The 25918-nt window shown below is 38.0% G+C and overlaps 1 protein-coding gene across 8 annotated transcripts in view; it reads left to right on the top strand.

Annotated features, from left to right (window-relative positions):
• Positions 1-25918, top strand: part of ATP2B1 (ATPase plasma membrane Ca2+ transporting 1) — a 133254-nt gene that overhangs the window by 60946 nt on the left and 46390 nt on the right. For all 8 annotated transcript variants that reach the window (XM_036251241.1, XM_036251242.1, XM_036251244.1 and 5 more), the window contains exons 2-6: positions 4829-5251; positions 15743-15940; positions 20395-20649; positions 20738-20863; positions 25269-25409. In XM_036251241.1, coding sequence (XP_036107134.1) covers positions 5044-5251; positions 15743-15940; positions 20395-20649; positions 20738-20863; positions 25269-25409 — 928 coding nt within the window. In that variant the 5' untranslated portion in view covers positions 4829-5043. The remainder of the gene's footprint in view (positions 1-4828; positions 5252-15742; positions 15941-20394; positions 20650-20737; positions 20864-25268; positions 25410-25918) is intronic.

Here is a 25918-nt window from a genome sequence, read left to right as displayed (position 1 = left end):
ATATTTTTTAGATGAACCTATAACATTATATTAAGTGTCTTTGTGCAAGGCAAAGTAGAATATGTCTGTTATCTCCCTTTGTTAGATGTTAGACTCTTGTCATTACTGCTTAAGACAGCTTTGGGGATGGTGGGGAAAGCCCTTTCATCCTGTTAAATTAACAAGTAATGCATACTGAGCTTTGAGCAAAATGAACCTTTGCCTTTGAATACATACTGTTTGTTTTTTATGTGTCCTATTTCCACAATTATGTTTTTGGAATTAAATGGAAAAACCAAACTCTGTACCAATTAAGTTTTGCTTCTCATTGCCACCTTTCTTTCTGGGTCCCAATTCTGTCATCTGATTATTTGCTGACTTACCTAGCTTCATGTCATCTACAGGTTGGAGAAATAGGACTTCTGTGTTTTCCCATCACTGAAGTTTAGAACAGTCAAGAATTAGGAACACAGTGATCATTTAAAAACCACCTTCCAGTTGTTCCTCTTGTTCTAACACACTTCATTACATTAGCGTGTATTTTCTATCTTGCCTGCAGGAATCTCTTTACTATACAATATTAATAATCATTTTTAGAGCTCCATGTTTTACCTCGTAATTTTTAACCATTTCTATTCATTTTAGTTTTTCTAACACGTGATTTTGTTGTTTTATCATGGTTGAGTCCAGATAATGCCCCTATGTCCAGTCAATGATCTATAAATCAAGTGACCTTTTGAATTCAAGAAGGAATTGAAATTGTGTTATTTAACAAAGCTGTCTTTTCTGCGAGCCCGACTCATGACCGGGACCTCACAGCCATCCTTTGGTCCTCCTGTGGCCTTGCCTAATTACTGGAAAGTTTCTGTGGCAGTTGGAATCTACCTTCTTTTTTGAAGACTGTAACCCTTTGGCCTGACTCTAGTTTTTATTATTTTTAAGATTTCTTAAAATTGATTTTTATAGAGAAAGAGGAAGGGAAAGGGAGGGAGGGAGGGAGGGAGGGAGGGAGGGAGAGAGAGAGAGAGAGAGAGAGAGAGAGAGAAAGGGAGGGAGGGAGGGAGAGGTGCACAACCCAGGCATGGGCCCTGACCAGAAATCAAACCAGCAACCTTTGCGTGGGACAACACTCAACCAGCTGAGCCACACTGGCCAGGGCACCTAACTGGTCTTAAATCACATCTCTTTTACCATAATCTCTCAAGACTACCAGCAGTGGTTTGATCAGAGATGTCATTTTAGGATTCTGGGTTGTAAGGTATGTAGGCCAAGAGGCCCGTGTGAAGTGGCTACGTGCTTTCTTTAAAATTGCTCGCTTTCGGGGCCTCGGTCGGCTTCCACTTAACATTTCTTCTTAAGCTTTTTAAATGGAAGATCAGAATCCTTCAGAGAACAAATAGAAACAAAAAAGATATTTACTTTCTGTTGTTTCTCAATCCCAAATAGTGTATCTCTTCCTGATTGTCATATTGTAGCTAACAAGTGAAAGGCAAAACTCTTTGGTTGTCTGTAGCATTTCCGTCAATCCACTTTGGTGAATGAAAGAGTGGAGAGTAGGAAGAGAGAAAAATGGTGGCTGGATGAGGCTATAGACAACCTAAAAATAGACAACACCCTGATATAGAATTGGTAGGTAAGCAAATCGTCACTTCAGGAAAGTGACTCATTTGCATATCTGGTGCTTTTGCCTGGATTTTCGTTTCCTTAAACAGTGGGGGAACTGAACGTGTTTGGGAATCATGTACTTATTAAAGTTCTGTGGGTTGGAAAGTGATAGAAAAACCCAACTCCAAAAAGGAATTTATTGACAAAGTACTGAAAAGATCGGGAAGGGGCAGACTTCTGGCACTGACCTGACCTGAGCCAGCTCCGACAGGCTCCTTTCTGCCCTTTTACCCTACGTCGCCCCTTCTCTCACAGAAGCTTTTACATCTCAGACTTCAGTTCAAGGAGCAAGTCTCCCCCTGGGGTCACAGCAGACGTCGCACTGCTACCTGTTGGCCCCTGAGTCCCCTCCTCCTCCCTGAACCAGGCGGTGCCTGGACGTGGGCGCAGACTGCGGGGAGATTTGGGAAGGGCAGATCTCTAAACGAGAAGTGGGGCAATTGCTGAAAAATGGGGGGAAAGAATGTTGAGGTGGCAAATAACTTATAATGCTTCTTGAATTCTGATTTTATGACAAATTGGCACATTTGGAATTATTTGACTGTTTTTTGACCGAAGAAGACTTCCGCTTCAACCTAATAAATGTAAAGATTTAAAGTGGAAACAGTCTAGTGGAAGGGGCATGGCTTTTGAGTCACAAATGGAGATTCAGATCCTAGCTCTATTAAGTATTAGCTTTATTATGTGTACTCATTGTTGAGGAATTTAACGGCACCCGGTAAATAACACCCTTTTTTCCTGCTTGAAGTCTGTCAAGAGAAAAGATGAAAATTGACACGCTGGAATAAAAATATTAGTTTTATTACTGACAGAAGCTGAAATGAAGGACATGGTATTTGTGTGACAACAGTGAGGCGCTATTATGGAACCCAGAACTAAACAGTTAGTCACCCCCACCCCAGGCACTTTGAACAACAAGTTTTTTAACCTGAGGGTCTGCCCCTGATAACGCAGACCAGAATGCATGAGTCCTGCAGACATCTGGCTCCCGAAAGGAGTCTGAGAGATGAAGAAGTGACTTAATGTCTAATAGCTCTCGGAAAATCTATCAGGCAGCTCATTTCACCTCAGTGGGAATTGGTGGGTCAGAGGCCAGGAAATGTTGAGGAAGTTTCTCTTTGTGGAAACCAGAGCAGTGATGACATACATGCCTCTAACACACAGGTTTATGCATGTTAATTATTTTATCTCTGGACAAATGATAACAATTTAGTATAGAGTTAGTGTGATGTTCGTTCAGATGCCAACAAATTTGGAGTGTGAAAACTCAAGGAGATTATCAGTAAGCTCCCTCTCCAGTTTTTGAAATTGGATTATTATAATTATTGTTGTGTGAGTAGGAGGAAACCCATTTTGCCTAGGAGATTAATTAAATTGGTAATAATTGGGCAAGGATAAGGGTTTATGACATGGGAGGGAGCAGACATGAAAGCAGATGTCTTATAGAATCCATAACTATCATATGCCTGCAAATTAAACCCAAGGTAGGGAGAATTTCTTCCACCAGTCGTCCTCAACCAGCTGGTGTGAATCCAAAGTTTTAGCCCAATCTCCAGTCCAGTGCCTTTCACAGTGTGCTTCCTAGACCAATGGCATCAGTATCTCCTGGGAATTGGTTAGAAATGCAAGTTATGGGGCCTGCTCCAATCCTTCTGAAACTAAAACTCTGGAGGTACGGCCCAGCATCTGTATTTTAACAAGCTTGCCAGGTGATTTTGATGGATACTGAACTATGAGATAACCATGATTTCCAAACATCCCCATAACAACAGCTGAAGATTAGTTGCATGTGCCAGTAATCTTTTCCAGTTCCTATTTGTGAAATATTTATTAAGCAGGGAACATGGGGTTGAATAGGTTAAAGTAGAGCTTAGGCTTGAATACGAAATAGGCATGAGCAATGAGTGTTATTTTCACCCTGTGGGTTTAGATACAGTGGCATGATGCCTACTTAAAAAAACGAAATGTGGCAGCAAAAGGAATTGGGTGCAGGAGATATTGGAATGAGAGAGAACCTGGGGGGTAGTGATTATAATTTGCATAGGGGGACAGACGGAGGCTTTTCAAAGGAAGGGTTAACCCAACTCAGTAACTGACTGAACTAGAGTGGATAGAATCAGGATATTGGTGATTGAGGGAGGGGGCTCTCCAATGTGGGAATAAAGTGAATCCATCGTTGGGCGTGTTAACTTTGAAGTGATTATTTTAAGGACATACGTGGAGAAAGAAGAGTTGAGAGCTCATCTTTAAGTAGTATAGAGTAAGAGAATTGGAAAAGGTTTTTAAGAAAAGTAAAGCAATGCACCCATTCTTTCCTCAAATGCTTATTGTATGCCTGCCACGTGCCTGGCACAGTTCTAGGTTCTCAGCATACAGTAATAGACAAACCTGGCCTTCAGAACCAAGACTTTGATAGAAGACAACCAAATAAAAAACAAACGAACAAGGTAAATTCAGATAATACTAAGGGCCAAGAAAGAAAATAAAGTAACAGTCAGTAAGAAGGGACTTAAGGAATTGAGAACCTCTTTAGATACCTGGTCAAGGGAACACCAGAAGTAGTGACATGTGACAAAGATCATGGTGGAAGATAATTTTAGGAAGACAAAAGATGCTGGTGTCCTGAAAGAGAATTTCAGGAAAGCATATTAGAGGGTTTGTTGTACTTTTTGCCCTTCCAGAGGCTATCCTATATGAAATGTTTGGAAAGAGAGGTCTGTGTATTAGAAGGAACATGGCTTAGAGACATCCCAGCTCATCCATTTCAAGTATTTGTGACTGCACAGAAACTCTTCAGTGTCTTTGAGGCTTACTCTTCTTAAAAGAGCAATGAGTAATATCTGATGGGATTAAATTGTGATGATTAGATGAGAATGAATTTAAAGCAACTAGCATGGTGCTTGGAACATAAGTACTTAATGATAATTATTAATAACAGTAATGCTGAATGAAACATAAAATTCAGTCATGTGAAATGCAGTTTTGTTTAGTCACATGATACATAATTTTATTTAGAAATTATACTTTGATCTTTTATAATACGAAGCATTTTAAGGGCATGAGATTACAGCTAAAAATATTTTTATAATTAAATGCTGTGCTTTGATTAATTTACCTGATGACATTTGCTTACATGCACAATATTGTAAGATGAATTTTAGTAATTTATATTTTCTCCTTACAGATGTACATATCTCATGATTGATGTGGAAAAACTAGTCATGGGTCAAAGGTCAAGACACTTCTCTGGGAAATGCTGATGCTGCTTTACAAAGTCATACAATGAATGTTTGGTTTAAGAAAGATTTTCATATTTAAAAGATTTTCATCTTGGAAATATATCAAGTGAAAATTAGAATCTTTTGGGAAACATTTTCCTCCTAAAAAATTATCCTTGTAATGGGCGACATGGCAAACAACTCTGTTTCATATAGTGGAGTAAAAAACTCTTTGAAGGAAGCTAATCATGATGGAGACTTTGGAATTACGCTCGCAGAACTGCGGGCTCTCATGGAGCTCAGGTCTACAGATGCTTTACGAAAAATACAGGAAAGCTATGGAGATGTCTATGGAATTTGCACCAGATTGAAAACATCTCCCAATGAAGGTGAGTTTTATTGCATTTGATTTTACTTCTTTGTGCAGAGAGGACTGTATACTTGGCTTATAAATGAATATGCTTATATTGTCTTGGCTATTTGTATGATTGTACCATAATTTTTGTGATATTAAAGATGGGTTAACTATTGGATTGGTGCAGTTAAAGTATCTTTAGATCAAGAAATAACATTAGTTTGGGGAAAGCAGGAGGGAGGTGGGAGTGGGGAGGAGAAGGGATCATTGCGGGGAAAATGGAGGACATCTGTAATACTTTCAACAATAAAAAAAGAATAATAAAAAAAGAAATGTTGCAAGTTACTTAATATATTTTTGGTTGATATGAGGAAATATTTTATACTGGTGTACATACTGTTGCTGCTTGTTTATTATAGCAAGCTTGTCTTTCCCCTTGAGCTAAGTATGGGAGCAGGCTTGGTAACCCTCAGAGGCATTCAGTCGAAATAAGCTCTGCTCACTAGTCTCTGTTTTGCCAGGTGATTTAAAATAGTTGTCACTTACAGTAGCTACTGAGTTGCTTTTAACCTAAACTTTAATAATTAGTTCAGATGGTCCTAAAGCAAATGGAGTAAATTAAATGGCAGTGTTTGACCGGGCAGGCATTTCCTTTGATTAAAAATAGTTTTTAATCTTGGAATTACATTTAGTTTCCCCTCCGTTCACAGAAGCCTTTGGTTTCATTATTCTTGATTTGTAATGGGTTTCCTTTTTGGAAATCAAGAAAGGAAAATTCATTATAACGTAATTGCAGTATGTTCTTTGAAGACTGACAGACTTCAGAGGGAAGAGGGGAGGCAGGAGGAGATAAACCAAGGAACTTACATGAGTATGTACATAACCGATGGACACAGAGAACAGCGTGGGGGCCTGTTGTAGGAGGGCCATCTCTAAAAATAAATCAATATATTTCTAAAAGGATGGCCTTTTATACATTGATCATGTTGAACATAAAATTAATGTTACATAGTTTCAAGTTGCAAAGGGAGGGAGAAGAATACATGAAGATGATTGGTGCTAACTACAATTTAGAAAGGATGGGAAATTATTAATGCTGAAACTTAAAAGTATATTAGTATATATTGCAAAGCCAATTCTAGAGAAATTATGCAGAAGTGTTTTTCTTAGCTTTTTTTCCTGAAACATGCCATTCTACTACTTGTAATAAAAATTAAAATAATAGCAAAAAGCCCTGGCCAGTTTGGCTCAGCGGTTAGAGCGTCGGCCTGCGGTCCGGAGAGACCCAGGTTCGGTTCCCGCTAAGGGCGCGTACTTCGGTTGCAGTTTGTCCCCGGCCCTGGTTGGTCGTGCGGGTGGCAGCCACTCGATGTGGCCCTTCACGTCGATGTTTCTCTCTCCCTCCCTTCCTCTCTCTCCCTCCCACTCTATCTGTGCAAAAAATGGAAAAATATCCTCGGGTGAGGATAAAAAAAAAAAAATAATAGCAAAAAGTTATTTCCAAAATTGTTAAAGAATTTTAAATAACATTAAAATTATTTTTTAATGTTTGTATAATTTTATGTGACTTTCTTATTCTTTCAATGATGAGTAGTTACTTGGATTTCTCTGAGGTTGCATAACCTTGAGGACAATAGTGTGCACACATATAGTAAAAGAGCTTTCTCACTTACTTGGAATATGTTCTTTTTTCTGCAAGACCAATTAACTCCCAGATTTTCTGGACCTTATCCTCAAGTTGGAACAACTAGAAACATGAATTCTTCTTAGTTATACTTTCAATATGCTGTAGCATCTTAAGGTAGCTGGGATTCGTGTTGTTGATGTAAATTCTGGGTATCAGGAACAGACCCATGGAGGTTAACAGATAGTAATTTGATAAAAATACGGAGTTCATTATGCATACCCACTTGAAATGTTAACTGACTTCAGATCACCTCAGAGATTTGCACATTAATACACTGTTCTCATTTATTCAACCATGTGTACTTATTACATTTAATCTAAAACCTAATTGTTGGGTGTTTCATGACTACTAAATTGATAGGAGGCATTAATATTAAAAAGCGCTCAATATAAAAACATGGTTTATTCATAAAAATGATACTGAACTTCAGTTTTAAATCTCTACTTAACTGTACTTCCCCCAAGCATGTCTTTGCATTACTCTACTATTAATTAAAACCCTGTCTTCTGATAATTAAATATTTCTCCATGGTGTGTTCTCATTTTTATAGATACGATTTTTATTAGTTTGCACTAGAGTTTCTTTTGTGCAATTATTTTGGGCAGTACTCCTCCTATTGATTTTGATTTAATTAGTGAAGTTTATTGAGTTATCTGAAAACGTTGCATCAGTACATTTTTAAAATTTGAGGAGGGGATGGTTTTGTACCCCTTTGGCAACATTATGGAAGCTGTGAATAATCTCTAGAAATTGTCACTTAACCCTCAAATTTTATGTATTGTTGCTGCTTTATGCTATTAAATAAATGTGTGCAATATTTTTCCTTCTTAGAAAATTCTTGCTCATCTTTCTAGTATTGTGAATTTAATTTTTTTAAAAAAATTTGTACAAACTGTTGTCTTCACTGTTTTTTTATAGTTTGTCATTTTTAAATTTTTTACTGAGTATGAAAAAGGCCATTTTGCACATCAAATTTGTATTTACAGTTGTAAGAATAAATAAGAACAGCAGCAACCAGACAAGAATATTCTTTCCAAAGTAATAGTTCTAGTTTAATTTAGAAATATTTCACTCAGAAAGCTGATGAACTTTTTATCACTGATCAAGTAGGTGAATGATGATAAATATGAATCATCATCGGGAATCATCCGCTAGGAGTTAACTGCCTAAGAAAATGGTCTAGACGTCAAGTACTTTTTTGTTATTATAACCTGTTTATAATCAGGGAAACTAAGAGTAAAACAGTTTTTCGAAATACATGAATTTTGGTTAGATAAAACTGAAGTTTATCTTTCCCTTCAGTTCGTTCATTCATTCATTCATTCATTCATTCATGTCTTGACACATTCTTTCACCAGATCTATGTTGTTAATTGTCATGTATTTTATGTACCCCCTAAAAAAGTTTAGTGTTGGCAGTTTTAATTGTAAGATAATTTAAGTATATGATTAAGTTACATCTCGATTTCAGAGATGTTAATAAAATGTAAGAATGTGTGCATCTTCGAATTGCTGGGATATTGTGTTCATCGGGAATCTATTATGTGGCAGGTACTTTTTTAAGGCTCTGAACATGCATTCAAACAAAAATTATAAACAAAACAAAAATTCCTGTCTTATATTTTTGTGGGGGAGACAAAATCACAAGACAGCTAAAGGAAATGTGTAGTGTGATAGGTACTTTAGAGAAAAATTAGAGGAGAAGGAAAACCAGAAATATTGGGGTTGCTACTGTTAGATTACTGTAAAGTCTGGAGGAACATTAGACATTTCTTAAGAACAGCAACAACAAAATAGGTTAGCACATAACACTTTTTGTGCCAGATTGGTTGTTAGCACTCACTAATATTAACTCGTTTTCTCCACACAATCACCTTATCCTGTTTTACAGCCCAAGAACCCACAACACAAAAAGCTTACGTGACTTTACCTTAAGTCTCACATTTCATAAGCCCAGAGCACGGATTCACACTGTGACATTCTGGCTACAGTGAACATGCTTTTAACCACTCCACTCTGTTGTACTTGGCTATTATAAAATTTCAGCTCATACACTTTGCAAAAGTGTTAAGAATATTAAGGAAGAGTGATTATCTTTACTCTTAAAAGAATTAGAACTATAAACTTTGAGGTTAACAGGAATTGAGATTTGTAACTTCATATTTTTAGCTTTTTCTATTAAAGCAAGCACCTGTCTTGTCCTCAGAACCCAAGAATGTACTTTTATGCCAAAATAACCTGCTTCTGACATCCTAATTGCATGAAATTGCCATGACAAGATTTTATTCTATATCTTTACTGTTTTCCTACATTACTTTCTTATTTCTATTCTAAATCATATTTTTACACTAGCTTTTAGTATCTTTTCCGTTTTAATATTATATCTTATATTGAGTTATAGGCTAGACTTTCAAATGATAAGATGTGTAGTATGCAGATCTCTGGCCTTGGTGTCATATTTATCATTCCGTTATACTGCAGTAAACAGAGGGTAAAAATGAATTTATAAAAATTAAAGACAGGCAGTGAGTGTATTCTGTAAGAGGCATGGCTTTGTGGACTTGGAAAGATCAAGAAAGCAAATAAAACACTAAGCTTTTTAAATGGTGGTTGCTAAAATTAGTTAGAAGAGAAAAAAGCAAAGGAAATAAGAAAAGGAAACAGTGGTAGAAACAGAAGGTAGTGTGGTAGGAAGCTGAGAGAGTCACCAGCAATTGTCCTTTGCTGACTAATGTTTCCATAATGTTTCAATGACGGTTTATATTTGCACTCATAGAAGAAGTAAGCCTGTTAGTAATGGTGTGTTTAACCACATTGTCAGGGTGTAATACAATAAAACTAACCTTCACACATGAAAATCTATTTTAACTCTCAAAACATCAGCCCTTTGCCCAGAATAAGTCATTATTGACCTGTTGGTTACTACAAGAACACTCTGATGCCCTGATGTATGTGCTTGGTTATGCAGGTTGGCACAGCCCTTGCAGGCTTTTAGCAAGGATTTGCATGGCTGTGGCATGTCAGTCACAGATGCTTCAATACGGGTACAGAGCAACTAACAAGGGTTTTATGTTGATAATTCTGTATGACCTTGTCCTAGAATTTTATTGCTGCTGTAGTAGAAATAGAGAATTACACATTTAATACCTGCTCAGGTCACTAGTTTTCTTGAAGATAGCTGTAACATTGACTACTCCTCTAACTTTGTAGCATACATATTATTTTATGAAGTTGTACTTGATAGAGCCTGAAGCAGCATAGTTTTAGAGTTTTTTTAAAGTTTAGTTTTCTGAGTATAATGGACCTATTTTCTTCTCAAAATAGTCTGTTCTGGCTTTCATAACATTATACTCTTAGGGTTTTCTTTTGTCCCATCTGGCCAAGTCTCATCAGCTCCTATACTTTTCCTTAGATGCTGGCAGGCCTCAGGTTCTGTTCATCTACACATGCTATCTGCACTGTCCCTGGATGATGCCATCCACTCCTGAGACTTCATCTGTCATCTGCATGCTGGGATTCCACATCTGTAGCTACCTCTTAAGTTCAGGCTGAAAGCTTAATTCTTTTTAGATACCTTAATTTTCTCAGTGTACCCCTTCTGAAAGCATACTTTCCTTTTTTCCTCTTTCCAATAAAACTGTTACCCACCTTGAGAGGTGGCCCCTTGACCTTGACAAGAATGAATCTTTCACCCACTCTTACTTTGTCAACAAGACTTGAAGATTCTAACTCCTGCTGTTGTCTTAAGGGTGTCTGCTTCCCTACATCCCACTACCCTGTTTGTGGCCACTGTCTTCTCTTGTGGTGGTTCCTCCATGCTGCCTGTCACTTTCCTGCCCACAGCTGGTGGTGGTGTCACACGGCCCCGAGAATGAAGTTCAGACTCCTCATGTGGGTCAGCAAATCTCTGGGTCTGACTCCTGCTTCCCTCTCTGACCTCACCTCTTCTTTCCAGCTCTGTTCCTCTGCTCCCCAGTGCTTGGGCATAGCAGAGTTTTCAGTTTTCTTAACTACTGTTGTGCCAAGGTCCCTCTTGTTTCTGGGCCTCCTACATCCTATACTATCCTCCACCTAAAATACGTTACCTCATCTTTCCTATGACTGTTTACCTCTTAATCATTCTTAAGATCTCAAGTTAGATGTCTTAGAATTCCCTTATTCATCCCAACCCCCTAAGTTTTTAATTCCAGTTCCCTTGGTGTACTCCTGGAACATCCTCACCGCTTGTCCTAGCACTCAACACACTGGGCTGTGATTGATCAGTTACCTGTCAGTCTGCCCCACCAAACTGGGAGTTCCTTGAGGGCAAGTGCCGGAGAAAGGCATCCTGTCTGACTCATGTCCCTTTGTATACTTAGTGCCTGGCTCCTGGGAGGTAGGCGTTTTGGGAACAAATGTGTTAAGTTTGACTTTAGGCCAGTGATTGTGAACTGTTGAGGGAGCCAGGAGTCTCCTTATCTTTTGAAATTGGGAATATGATGGGAGTATTAGTCTGTTTCCCAAGAAGAATGCACATAAAGATAAATGTTTGCGTGCTTTCTAGGTCTGCATGTTTTCCTGTGGCCCCACAGAGAGTCAGAGCAGCCTCTGCCACCAGCACTGTCACATATGCATAGACTCATGTACACGGGCACATGTGCAAATAGGACGTAAGACTAATGTGTTAGCCATGATTTTCAGTTTAGCCTACCTACTTACTACATTCTAGTACTCCACCCTCTTCATTTCCTAAATTGAGACATGATTTTATTTGTCCCAGCAGTTGAGATGCTACATTTTCTTGTCAAACATTAAACTAGTGCTGTAATTTACATTTTATTCCATATCATGTCCTTTTTAAATCTGTAACAATACTCTTAGGCCATATGTATTTATAGAATAAATGTAGGCTTTTTAAAAATACTTCCCACAGTGGTGAATCCAGAAGCCAAAAGCATATAATTCTGAGGATGCTTTTGATGTTTTTTTGTTTTGTTTTTTTCTGAGTGTGCAAAGCTAACTGGGCAATAAGTAGATCAATGCAACGCCTGCCCTTGGCCTCATTGCCCCTAACACCACAATCAACTGAGCCAGTAGGACTAGGCCGAAGATTTCTCATTGTATTTATTTATAAGTTCTAAATGATTTGATACCATATCTACTCTGTTTTATAACTCAGACCACATAGTCTCATTCCCAGTTCCACAGGCTTAGCTATGTCTCCTCCCCACGAACTTTGCTTTCTCTCCTTGAAGTGGAAGCCCCTTCCTGCACCTATAATAGACTAACATCCATGTCCTGGATCTGGGTCCCTCTTGCCTCTTTAAAGGCTTTACTTGAGCACTGGTCTGTGTCTCCTGTATCATCATTATCTCTGCTAGATTATTTCCGTGGGTAAATAACTTGCCTTAATAACTATCACTCATCTTTAAAATAGTAAAATGGGGTTGTAGTTACCCATTTTAATTAACCTTTACTGCTTTATTTCTCCCCATTGTATCATACTCCTGGAAAAAGTTATCTATACTCATTGTTCCCACATTCTCATTTTCATCTTTCATTCAATTCTTTCTTATCAGACTTTCTTTACATACCACTTCACTGGAAGATTCCTTATCAAGGTCACCAGCCTCTATCTAGTGAAAGCCAACTGTCCATTCTCTGTCTTCATCTTACTCAACCTTTGTAACACCATTGATACAGTCCACCACATTATCTTCTGCTTTTAAAAAAACCTTTATAGATTTACCTTCTATTGCATGAACCTGTTTATGAGTCATACACCCTTCCCCACCCTTCTGTTTCTTAGTTGCTTTTAGCTTCTCTTCCCTATCTGATCATCTGATGTTGCATTATTCCAAGACTCTTGCCTTAGCCCTCTCTCTTCTTGTCTACTTACTCTAGCTTTCCAGGAGCTCTTATTGGGCCCATAGCTCCAGAATCATCTGTATATTGATGACTCTGGCTCGGGTCTCTCCCTGAGTTCCAGATACTGGACGTTTTCACTTGTGTGTTCAATGGTCATCTCATGTGTAAACCTATAAAGCAGAACCATTAACTCCTGCCTCCCTTTTCCCACAATTCCTAAAGCCTACTTTTTCTTGATAAATGTCTCTGGCATCTATTCACTTAAATACATGAATCCCCCCAAAATCTAGATGGCGTTCTTTATTCTTTCCTTTCTCTCATCCACACATCTTGCGCTCTTCAGTTTTTCCTTCACACAACTATTTAAATGAGATTCTTGTGATTTCCATTGAACTGAGAGTAAATGCCAGTCCTCTCTCCATGTTATTTTAATTGTCTTTATTTGTCTCCCTCCAGTTTAATGTAAGCTTGCTGAATGTAGGACTTTTGTTGTTCCCACTGACTCCAGCATGTAGAACAGTCCTTGGAAGTAGTGGATGTTCAATAACTATCTGTGGGGGAACAGACTATTGTTACAGAACACCTAACTTCATTCTATTTAGGTTATATAAGTTTATTATTTTATAATAGGTGAACTGGAACCTAGGTCTTCTGATTCCTAAACGAGACACCTTGATTGTTGTAGTGATGTAGGTGTTGTTTGTTTGTGTGGTGGTATTATGGAAGAATTATAACCCTTTAGCACCAGCTGCTTTTTTCCTTCCCAAATTCCCTCCAGGATACATTTTATTATTTTTTAATATGTTTTTATTGATTTTTAGAGAGAGAGAGAGGAAGGGAGAGATAGATAGAAACATCAGTGTGAGAAAAATACATCTATCGGCTGCCTCCTGCACTCCCCCTACTGGGGACTGAGCCTGCAACCCGGGTATGTGCCCTGACCAGACATCAAACCAGGGCCTCTCAGTCCATGGGACAATGTTCAATCCACTGAGCCACACCGGCCGGGCTCCAGGATACATTTTAAAGCTATCGTTAACTGTATGGCTGTTCTTTTCAGCTTTAACATAAAATATTGGTCCTTGTTATAACCAATATAAGTTTTTGATTATTTTTATAATTACAGTGGTGATATTTAAAACTACCTGGTATTGTATATGTAATTAATGGTAAGCTCTATTAAGTATAAGCTAAACTGGTAGAACACTGCAGTATCTTCAAACAAATTTCTTAGAAAACATTGAAGACTGACAGGAAGAGAAATAGCAGTCTTTTATTTTTGCTAGTACAGGCATTAAAATATAAGGCAAACTTACCCACTATCTAATATCATCTTTTTGTAGAAGAAAGAACATTTAATTTGAAAAGCAGTAAGCACATGATCAGAACAGCATCTCAAAGTATAATTCTTTAAAACAAATAACTTTTGTTTGTGGAAAACCACATTGCATTGATTTTCCTGTCCTCCATTCAAACCATGGGCCATTGTTAACTCTGCAGCCAGGTGTGATTGGGCAGCATTGCTCTAGTCTGCAGAAACAGTGTGGATTCTAAATTATAATTTGCAAGTTTCTTCTCTCATAATGCCTTTCCCCCTAGTAACAATTGCTACAATCCCTGGCTACTTTTCTTTGCATTGACTTTGTCTCAAAGCCTAGAACTCTGTGGACTCTTTCAGTTGATGACTTTTGTCCTCAGAAATCTAATACACTTTCTGAGCTGCCCAGTGTGGACCACCTTTGTTAGAGCTGCTAACAAACATGTTCTGGAATATTTTTGGTACCTTTAACAAAGTAAATAATTAAAAAATCTATATTTCTCACTGTGCATTCTAATAGTGTGCTCTCTCTGTTCTCTCTCTCTGGCTTTCCGCCTGCCTCTGCATTGAGGTTAATAGTAAACCACTTAAAGCCCAGAGCCTTCCAGTCATCTGCTGGATGTTCTCTTACAATGAGCTCTTGCCCCCGAGCCCCCAAAAAGGGTTGGAGTTAATTGAATTAATTACAAATTTAAATTTGTGGTGATAAATTAAGTCATATCACCCTGATACCTCTGCCCCCTTTTCGCTGGTCTTAAACAAACTAAGGAAAAATGCTTGCCACTGCTGTGCGTTCATACCGCCACGATAATGTAAGTATGTACATGCTTTGCATAAGCAGATTTGGATAGAGCTAGGTTTGACAGGATCAACAGGTTAAATCACAGTAGGGCTTGTTTGATAAGGTGAAGGAAAGGCAGAACTGATCTTCACCCAACTCTTTCTCAACCTCTTCCCTCATAGATTTCTAATTCCACACTCCAGGCATAATATTATTTCCCTCACAGTGACAGAAGGGGCAGTCAGTCAGTAGTTCCTCAACTGGAAATAAATCCTAAAAGTAAAACTTGAAATGAAGGTCATCCTAAGTCTCCTGTTTTTTGTGACTTGCAAATCTTTTATCAATCCAAGCATAACAGACATTTGGTAAGAAGTGGAGTTGTTAGAGCTTGTGATAGATTAACTTTTTATTGTTCTTCAGTAAATACAAGTGAAATTGGAGAAGTTCACTGATCAAGTTAACCAAGATGCAATAAATAAGGCAAACTAATATCTTTATATAGTCCCCCATTTTGGGCAGGAATATATCATAAGTGAAGGTCATGGAAATGTTTAATTCCAATATAAAAATGATCAAAGCATCGTATCAGTTCTCTAGCAGTCTACAAGGTGGAATAAGAGAGTATGATAAAAAAATAATAAATAAGCAGTTTGGAAAAGTGAATATCCTTAATCTAATTTTGAATTATCTGCTTAAAGTGTTCTCTTAAAGTGTTGATTATGTTTGTAGTGATGTAAATTCTGAACACTGCTAACACGCAAAAATAAACCATTCTGAGAAGGTCTTATTAATTGGAATCTAAAATGTAAAGAGTGAATGTATTTTTAATGAAATAGATATTTTTATTTGTAAGTAGTAACACTGTTCACTGAAATTTTGTTTCTTTTTATTAGGTTTAAGTGGAAACCCTACAGATATAGAAAGAAGAGAAGCGGCGTTTGGAAAGAATTTTATACCTCCTAAAAAGCCAAAAACCTTTCTTCAGTTAGTATGGGAAGCATTACAAGATGTCACTTTAATTATATTAGAAATTGCAGCCATAGTATCACTGGGCCTTTCTTTTTATCAACCTCCAGAAGGGAATAATGCACGTAAGTACATTGAAGAGGAAAAAGAAGACTTTTGTGAGTGAGGCTAAGTTCAGCTCACTAGCTTACCTAATACATAATAATAATAGCAGACCAGCGTTTATTGACTGTTTGTTATGTATTGGACACCATTCTAATAGTGCCTTTAGTAGTTCTTTAACTATATCACCACAGATCATTTTCACAACAACCTTATGATATAGATAGTGTCACCTCCATTTTACAGTGAGAGACAGGGTAAATAAGCTGCTCATATATGCACACTGTGTGTCTGGCAAGGAGCTAAACCATATGCATGATGTGGTCTGTTCCATCACTGTTTTTAAGTTTTTTGGAATACTCTTGTGAAATAATTTTTCATTTGGATTTTTTGTTTTAAATCTTAGAAAATCATTATGAAAGCAGAATTCTTCCCAATCCATTACTTTTGAAGTTCTTAAAATGTGTTGTTATGTTCATGATTTGAATCATTTCCTTACCATTCTAGATAAGTTTATACTACAAAGTATCCTGACCAGTGGAAAAATACATTAAGGAATGGTAGATCAGCTTTAACTTGTAGCTACAAATGGTTTTGTTTTTCTCCTATATTTCTATGGCCTTCCTTTCTCTCTTCAATTTCTTCTTCTCCATTTAAAAAATGTATTCAACTGGGTATATCTGACAGTATATTCTATAACTGCTAGGACATCTAGTTTGGATTTTGGTCAGTGTATTTAAGTAGCTATAAAGTGAATCAGTAATATTTTATATGTCAGAAGACACATAAATTTGGTTCACCAAAATGCTTTCGTTTGTGAAAACTTCATTCTTGTGCCTTTCAAGTTATGAAAATTGAATATATATTTGCTAGCTCAAAAAGTTGACTGTAAAGTAATTCCTTCAAAGGTATTGTGAAAACTTTTTTTCCTTTGAAGAAAGTTGGTCACAGAAGAAGCCAGTTTATCTGAGATCAGTTTGGATCAGTCAGGGTTTCTCAGCAGCAACACTATTGACATTTTGCACTGAAACATTCTTTGTTGTCATGTTCATTATACCGCCTCCGATCATGCAATCAAAGAGTGTCCAGGCATTGCACAGTATCCCTTGGAGGTCAAAACTGTGTGGTTTAGAATAACTGATGTAGCTAAGAAAGGATTTAGGCACCCTGGCCAGTTTGGCTCAGCGGTTGGAGTGTCAGCCCGTGGACCAGAGAGTCCGGGGTTCGGTTCCCATTAGGGGCACGTACCAAAAAAAAGAAAGGATTTAGGCAATGTTCTCGTTAGTATTAAGGCAAATTATTTTTAACACTGTTCTTTTTCTTTTTAATTTTAAAAGCTTTTATTTTTGTTAAGGAATACGATAAAATAGTACGTATTTTGCTATGGAAGTATTAGGGAGGAAATGACAATTCAGAGGAAATAATGCTTATTGAAAATCCCACTTCTCAGAGATTACTGCTATACCATTTTGATATATATCCTCCCATATTTTAAAAGTGTTTTTTTGGCCCTGGCCAGTTTGGCTCAGCGGTTAGAGCGTCGGCCTGCGATCCGGAGAGACCCGGGTTCGGTTCCCGCTAAGGGCACGTACTTCAGTTGCAGTTTGTCCCCGGCCCTGGTTGGTCGTGCGGGTGGCAGCCACTCAATGTGTCCCTTCACGTCGATGTTTCTCTCTCTCTCTCTCCCTTCCTCTCTCTCCCTCCCACTCTATCTGTACAAAAAATGGAAAAATATCCTTGGGTGAGGATAAAAAAAAAAGTGGGTTTTTTTTTTTGTGTGTGTGTGTGTGTGTGTGCCTGGCCCGCGTGGCTCAGAGGTTGAACGTTGACTCATGCACCAAGAGGTTGCTGGTTCAATTCCTAGTCAGGGCACATGCCCATGTTGTGAGCCAAATCCCCAGTGGGGGGCATGCAGGAACCAGCCAATTGATGTCTGTCTCATCGAGGTTTCTATTTCTCCTTCTCCCTTCTTCTCTCTCTAAATTCAATAAAGAAAAAAATTTTTAAAAATATTTTTGTGTAGATGTGTATGATTGGGTAGGTTTAAGAATGTGTAAATGTATGTCTTTTTATCTGAAAAGGAAGGTCATACCATGTTTCGCAATATATAGCTAAAATCATTAGTGTTCAGTTTACCCAGCTGTCATTATAGAACACTGGGAATTGGTATTCTAGAATTAAAGAGTTAGCAGATTATTAAAAAACTTACCACTTTTAACATTTTTTTCCCAAGACTAGAAGAAAACTAAAGAAAAATATTTTCGACAGGACTGGATTGTTACTAATAAGGTCAGGACAGATCTTCAAATTTTCAAAATTTCTTACTGATTACGTTTGATGTAAAAAGAAGCACTATAAACCACATCATGAATAATCTTTAGTCACCAGTATATATATACTACTAGTGGTTCTCAGACTTTTTGGTTGCAGGGCCCTTGATACTCTTCAAGTACTGAGGACTCCAATGAGCTTTGATTATGTAGTTATATCTCTAGGTGTTTACTGTACTCTGAATTAAAACTGAGAAATTTAAAAGTATTTATCAACATATTTAAAATAACTGTTATAATAAATAATTATAATTACTATGTTTAATTGTGATTAATGAAGTTTTAAATGAAGTAATAAAAAGAGTAGTGGTGTTTTTTATTTTATTGTATCTCTTTAATGTCAGTCTTAATTGAAGATAATGAAATTCTCACCTGCTTCTGTATGCATTGTATCATATTAGCACATGCAGTGCATTCTTTGGAGAATTCCACTACACGTTCATGAAATACAAGAAAAATTTTTTGTGAATATTCATATCATTCTTTATTTCATCCCCAGTTGGACTTATCTAGCCTCTGTCTTCTCTCTCTTTGTCTGACCCACATACTCTCCCAGTTAATTTTATTCAGCACCCTTGCACCTCAATCCTCTCTTCTGTTCATGTCCACTATTCTGGAATATGCTTTAATCATTTCTAGTGTCTTTCATTTAATCATTCTTTTCTTCTGAATCATCTTTTTCTTATCTGTGCTAAGAGAAATATTGACTTTCACAGTTTTCAGTTCAATGCTCCAGTAAGAAAGAATTCATATAGGAATGCAGAACATACGCTTTCATGTGAATTTAGAAATAACCAAAGTAAACTTTCAAGAAACATTATGTACCTTTACTACTTTTATGTTTTGTTCTGCTTCATTTTTCAAGACTGGTCACAAGCCACCAAATTGATTTTAGACTGACAAATAAATTACAACCCAGCCCTGGTGGGCTTGGTTCAGCGGTTAGAGCATCGGCCTGCAGTCCAGAGAGACCCGGGTTGCAGTTTGTCCCCAGCCCTGGTTGGTTGTGCGGGTGGCAGCCACTCAATATGTCCCTTTCACATTGATGTTTCTCTCTCTCTCTTTTCCTCTCTCTCCCTCCCACTCTATCTGAACAAAAAATGGAAAAATGTCCTCGGGCGAGGATAAAAAAAAATTACAGCCCAAAGTCCAAGCAGCACTTGCCATTCTATTATTCTTTCCTCATCATGATTGACTCTACAGTTGTGAGTTTTTGAAATTTTCCTCTTCTGTCTTTTTTCAAACACTTTTCTGCCATAGAGCCTTCGTACTGACTTACATCTGTCCCTGGAATACTGTTTCCTTAGAGCTGTATGATTAGTTCCTGTTTATCATTTGGCTCCTACCTCAAATGTCATGGATACTTCAGAGGGGCCTTCTCTGTCCGTCTAACCAGTTAGCCCTCTTTCTTCATTTGTAAGCACGTCATCAATGTTTTATTTTCTTCATGGCCCTTAGGATATCTGATAGGAATTATATGTGTTTTATTATCCGAAGTCGTCATACTTCCTCCGCACCTACCAATCTGAGTATGGGTTCTGTGAGGAGCTTGCGTGGCTCATTCACTTCTGTGTCCCCAGCTCCCAAAATGGTGTCTGTCTGGCACCTAGACTAGGTGCTGAAATAGTTGACTTAATGAGTAGCACTTTACTTAACTTTTCATGCCATAAAAGCCAACATTTGATCGTATTCCTGTAAAATGAATGTCACAAGTAAGCATGATTCATGTGTAGCACATAATACTTTCCATGGGCATCTTAGCTACCTGCTGCTCTACCTGCTTGCAAATGTCTTCATTGAATTATCACAACACTGGAGTAGGTGATGGTATCCTATTGGACAGGTGGAGAAACCAAGTCTCAGAAATAAGTAACTTGCCTAAGGGTTGGGGTTTAAATTTTTCCAGTCTTTACCCTTAAATAGTACCCTAGAGTGCCTCCCCTGTCCTGAGGTTGAGAATCTTCAGAGACAGGGAACTTGAAGTTGACCTAGGAAGCATTTTTGTCCTTATGGAGTGCTTTGAGCTCAGTGAGGTGTTTAGAGTGTTAAGTAAAATTAGCAAGGTAGATAAAGATCATAACTTACCACATGTTATTGCTATCCATTCAGGATCCTTTCTGATGAACATTTTCTTTTTTTCCAAATAGTTTGTGGAGAAGTTTCTGTTGGAGAGGAAGAAGGTGAAGGTGAAACTGGTTGGATTGAAGGAGCTGCAATCCTCCTGTCAGTAGTATGTGTAGTGTTAGTGACAGCTTTCAACGACTGGAGTAAGGAGAAACAGTTTAGAGGTTTGCAGAGTCGAATTGAACAAGAACAGAAGTTCACAGTCATCAGGGGTGGTCAGGTCATTCAGATACCTGTAGCTGACATTATTGTTGGAGATATTGCTCAAGTGAAATATGGTAAGTAAAGAAGAGAATCAATCTGACACCAAATGTAAGATTGTCATCTTGTTCCCAGCTGAGCATATCGTGTGTTTTTTTGTTTTAGGTGATCTCCTTCCTGCTGATGGCATACTTATTCAAGGCAATGATCTTAAGATTGATGAAAGTTCCTTGACTGGTGAATCTGATCATGTTAAAAAATCTTTAGATAAGGACCCCTTACTTCTATCAGGTATGAATTTCTTTTATAACTTTTAACTTTTTTCTCCCTCACAGCTGTATACCATTGTCAGCAAACATGCATTCTATAAGAGCCAGTAATGTGAAGAGGATACTAGATTTTGTGCTGACATGCCCTGGCTGGTTTGGCTCAGCGGTTAGAGCATCAGCCTGCGGACCGAAGAGTCTTGAGTTCAATTCCCAGTCGAGGACATGTACCTGGGTTGTAGATTTGATCTCCAGCCCTGGTTGGGGTTGTGCAGGAGGCAACCAGTCGATGTGTCACTCTCACATTGATGTCTCTCTCTCTCCCTCAAAAAAAAAATCAATGGAAAGATATCCTCCATTGAGGATTAACAAACAAAGAAAACAACAACAAGAATGGATTTTATGCTGACTTATAATTTATAATACTTAGTGATTTTCCTTTGTAAGCTGTTGAAGATATTAGAGATCTTTGAATCCAGAGCTGTATTTTACAAATGAGGAAACTGAGTCCAAAAAAGTCTAGAGATTTGAGAGTCAGTATTAGCTAATGTTAAAACTAAAATATTATAGTCAAATGATCTTGATTGAATTGTTCTTTTTTTCTGTATCACATCTAAATTTATGGTCTGTTGAAGTGGGAAATTGAAGACTATGCTTAAAGCAAACTAATGAATTCTCTATGTTGGTCTACAAAAGACATAGTTTTGTTTTATTGTTGTTGTCTTTAAAGTTTACCAAATCTCACTCCCGCTTTAAATTACTGAGGACAGTCTGAAACATAAGCTGTTTCTCAAAGATTATGTAACTAATCCACAGGAGGTCCAGAGTAGCACCACATCTGCAAGGCGGGATTAAATTTGCACATGGTTAAGACATGCGCTGGAAGTGGGAAAAGGGAGGATTTGTATGGGTGAAAGGACTTTGTTTGAAAAGGTGCTTGTCTGCTTGGGAGATTCTTACCACAGCCTGACAGTGACAGCTTGACCTAAGGTCAGCTGGAGATGAAATGGAATGGGTGATGGGAACGGTTACCAGCTGCCTTCTAAAATGCATCGGGTCGAATTATACCAGAGTTTGGAGGAAGCAGGTTGTTGTTTCTTTGTCTTCTGTTATCATTTTCAGAAGTTAATGAAATGCTAACACTTTGTATACATAGTGAGGAGATTCCTGCTGGTTTAACTCTCCAATAACTTGGCAACTTTAATTTTCTAGTTCTTCTCTGTGAATTTTGTATTTCAATTGGTTAAACATGGTTTTACTGAAACCAAAGTCAAACCTGTGACTTGGGTCAGTTAAGTTAGAATCACAATTTTGGGGCACATACCTAAGTTTAACTATTACCTTTTTAAGATGTGCAAATATGTGCCAAAAAACATATTGCAGAACACCCCACCACCAAAAATGAGAGTAATTACATTCCACCGTAATTACTAAAAGTCACAGTAATTAACACTGGCCAGTGTGGCTTGGTTGGGTAGCGTCCCGTGCACCAGGAGGTTGCTGGTTCAGTTTCCAGTAAGGGCACATGCCTGCTTGCAGGCTCAATCCTGGGCATTGCACGAGGCAGTGATTGATGTTCTGCCCTCGCATCTATGTTTCTCTCTCTCCCTCTCTAAAAATTAATAAACTATTAAAAAATCATTGTAATTACATGTATGTACATTTATAAACAGGGTAAATGTTTCAGTTGTAATATAGACAATATTTATTTGAAAAAATCCTGAGGTTTGTGTGCCTTCTAAGTTCTACACTACTGAGAACATTTGTACTGCATTTGGGTTTCCCCTTATATTGATGTGCTTGTGATTTATTCCAAACAGACAGGAATGTTTTGGGCATATAAAGTATTACGTATAATGTATACTTATTTTATTATTCTTTGACATACATCTAAGAAACTGTATTTAATGTTAACCAAATAAAATCTATAATCTTTCCAAAGGAGAAAGAAGCTATGTAATCCATACCTAGCTTACCTCCATAGACTAACTGGGCCTTGATACTTGGTAAACTAAAATAGTCTCCTCTTGCCTTTTTGCCATATATACTTCATGGACTTTTACGTACATCTAGCTTGTTTACCTAGTGCTTAGCCCTTCAGGTTGACATCCTTTGACTGAACTTTCGTCCTTTCCTGTTTTCTACAGAAATGGCTGGTAAATTAATATAGAGTTGGGTTCCTAATACACCAAATATACCAGGAGAACTCGATAAATTTTCCATGCTTAAGAAAAGATTGAAATAACTTTGTCGAGTCCCTTATCGCAGTACGGGTGGGAACGTTTTTCTGCATTTATTTCCCTATTCCAAAAATGTACTAAAAAACATGAAATGCATTTATTTTTAAATTTATTCTCATGATGCCATTTCTCACTGCTGTTCTTGGCTTCTTAAATTTAGATCTTTAAAAGCAGTTTTTAGTTAGCAGTGGGGATATGACTAGAACAAAAACTGTTTATTTTGAGCACATTAACTGCCAACATATGATTACCTGTGGTAAGGAAGAACAGAACATAAAAAATTGAAATCTGCCCGAAAGCCAGAATTATTAAAAGAAACAAGCTATCTTTTACACGTAGCACTTGCCCAGTAAATATTGTTTCACTGTCCTGAATTTCACTTATTGTTTCCCTTGCATTTTCACTGGCAAAGAAAGTAATGATTAGTGAAATATTCAGAATATATATTTTTTAATTTTTTAATCTTCACCCAAGGATATTTTTCCATTTATTTTCAGACATAGTAGAGGGAGAGAGACATCGATGTGAAAGGGACACATCGACTGGTTGTCTCCCGCAGGACCATGACCAGGGCCGGGGACAAACTGCAACTGAGGTACATGCCCTTGACTGGAACTTAACCCGTGACTCATTGGTCTTTGAGCCGACACTCCAACCACTGAGCCAAACCAGCCAGGGCCAGAATATAGATTTTTTTTATGAATTTATTTATTTTTTATTTATTTTTAGAGAGAGAGGAAGGGAAAGGGAGAGAGAAATTGAACATCCATGAGAGAGATTGGCCGCCTCCTGCATGCCCCCCACTGGGTGTTTGGCCCACAACCTGGGCTTGTACCATGACTGGGAATCGAACTGGCGACCTCTTGGTGCATGGGTCGACGCTCCAACACTGAGCTGCACTTGCTGGGCCAGAATATAGAATTTTAAAGCAAGAAAACCAAAGGCCTAAAAATTTCATATTAGAGAAGTCACTCCATAATTCATAACCAAGTACATATAAATTCTTAAGTACTGAAGTAAGTACATATGCTTAATGGTCTAATTTAGCAAATAACCTTTGAGCATTGACTTCGTACCTAAGTACGATGGTGGTAGGTGCTATAGACTCTGTCCTCCGGGTGGTTGTGAATTAGGAGATCAAATAAATGATAACTGTCAAGACTTGAGTGTTAAAAAAAAAAGTTGCATTTTGAAAGCTACTTAAAATGCACGGGAATGTTAGAGGAGAGGGGCAGGACCCTGTTAGGGAATGCTGGCAGGTGCAGGGGCGCGGCCGCCCACGTGGGAGCTGGGAGCACATTCCTCAGCACTGCGTCCTGAGAAGTGATGGCCTTGGCCCTCGGGCAGAGCAGGGTTGAATGTTTGCCTTGCTGCTTAATAGCTCTGTAAACTTGGGATAGTTTCTAGAAAAGAATAAAAATGTCTGCCGACTCTGGGCACTGCTGTGAGGGACGGTCTGAATTTAGTCAGTATTCCCTGTCTGCTCCCTCGCTTTCTGGAATGGGATTTGACGTTGAGGTAGTCGGTGGGAAAGTTTGAAAGGTTGATTGGCCTCCTGGTGAAGATGTTGCACTTGGTGCAGCAGAAGTTTTTGAGGCATGAGAGGCTTAGGACAGAAGTCACATTTTAGGAAGATTAAAACTGATTTCGAGATGCACTGGAAAGACAGACTAGACAGGATCTCGGCAGGCTGGGATGAGAGTCTGGGCTGGGGCTGGGCGGAGGCTGTGGGGCTGGGTATAGGACATGTGATGTCTTTTGCTGTGGAATCCCGTTGATTATAAGCACATTTCTCTTACAAGCAATGTGTTTCCCAGAAAACTGCCCTGATGATGATATAATTTTAAAAACTGAGCATGTATTGAACCCCTACAAATTCCAACATTGTGCTACGTACTTTACAATTGTTGATCCGTTACATCCATTTTATAGCTCAGGAATTGAGATGTTATAATGTGCCCGGTATCACATGATAAATGAGGGGTAGAGTTGGGCCTTGAACGCAGATGTGAGCAATTACAGAATTAAAACCTTAAGTGTAAGAATTATGTTTTATTTAATGTCTTGTTTATAGAGTTTATTTTATGAAGTATTAAGGAGATTAAAGACAATGTCACTGAAGTTTGAAATTCGGTGGTAGGAGGAGAAATCTGTTCCAATTTTAAAAACCAAACATGTTTTCTGTTGTAGGTACTCATGTAATGGAAGGCTCTGGAAGAATGGTGGTTACTGCTGTGGGTGTAAATTCTCAAACTGGAATTATCTTTACCTTACTTGGAGCTGGAGGGGAAGAGGAAGAGAAGAAAGATGAGAAGAAAAAGGAAAAGAAAAGTAAGAGTGGAAGTGTGCTATAAGAATTGGTATTTGGAAATACGGCAACTAAGTTGTAAGAACTGGTCCAAAACATACACTTTCATGGGATTTGATATGGAAAATTTTACAAAAAGTTACAATATCACTCAATATCATACTTTCAAGTAGTAGAATTACTGGAGGGAAAGTTTTTCTTTTAGATTAAAATAGTCCATGAAGGGCTTTTAGTAAATGCATCAGTCCCCTTTACCATGGATAAATTTATCATCTCCTTGAACTTTCCCATTGCCTTTATTCTGTTTACTCTCTAGTTTTAGAATCTTTCTGCCATCTGACCAGAAAAATGAATTAAACTCTTGATTCCTATTTGCTCATTTTTTCTGCTACTTTTGTAGTAGCTTGTGTGTGTGTGTGTGTGTGTGTGTGTGTGCGCGCGTGCGCGCGTGTGCCAGCCTTATGACATTTTGTTCTCATTGAGCTATTGATCTTTTTCAAGTTTTCTACTTTGCATATTTTTCAGTCTGTAC

The sequence above is a fragment of the Molossus molossus genome, unplaced genomic scaffold, assembly GCF_014108415.1.
Source record: "Molossus molossus isolate mMolMol1 unplaced genomic scaffold, mMolMol1.p scaffold_m16_p_10, whole genome shotgun sequence".
Taxonomy (NCBI): Eukaryota; Metazoa; Chordata; class Mammalia; order Chiroptera; family Molossidae; genus Molossus; species Molossus molossus.
This window is presented reverse-complemented; position numbering and strand designations above follow the sequence as displayed.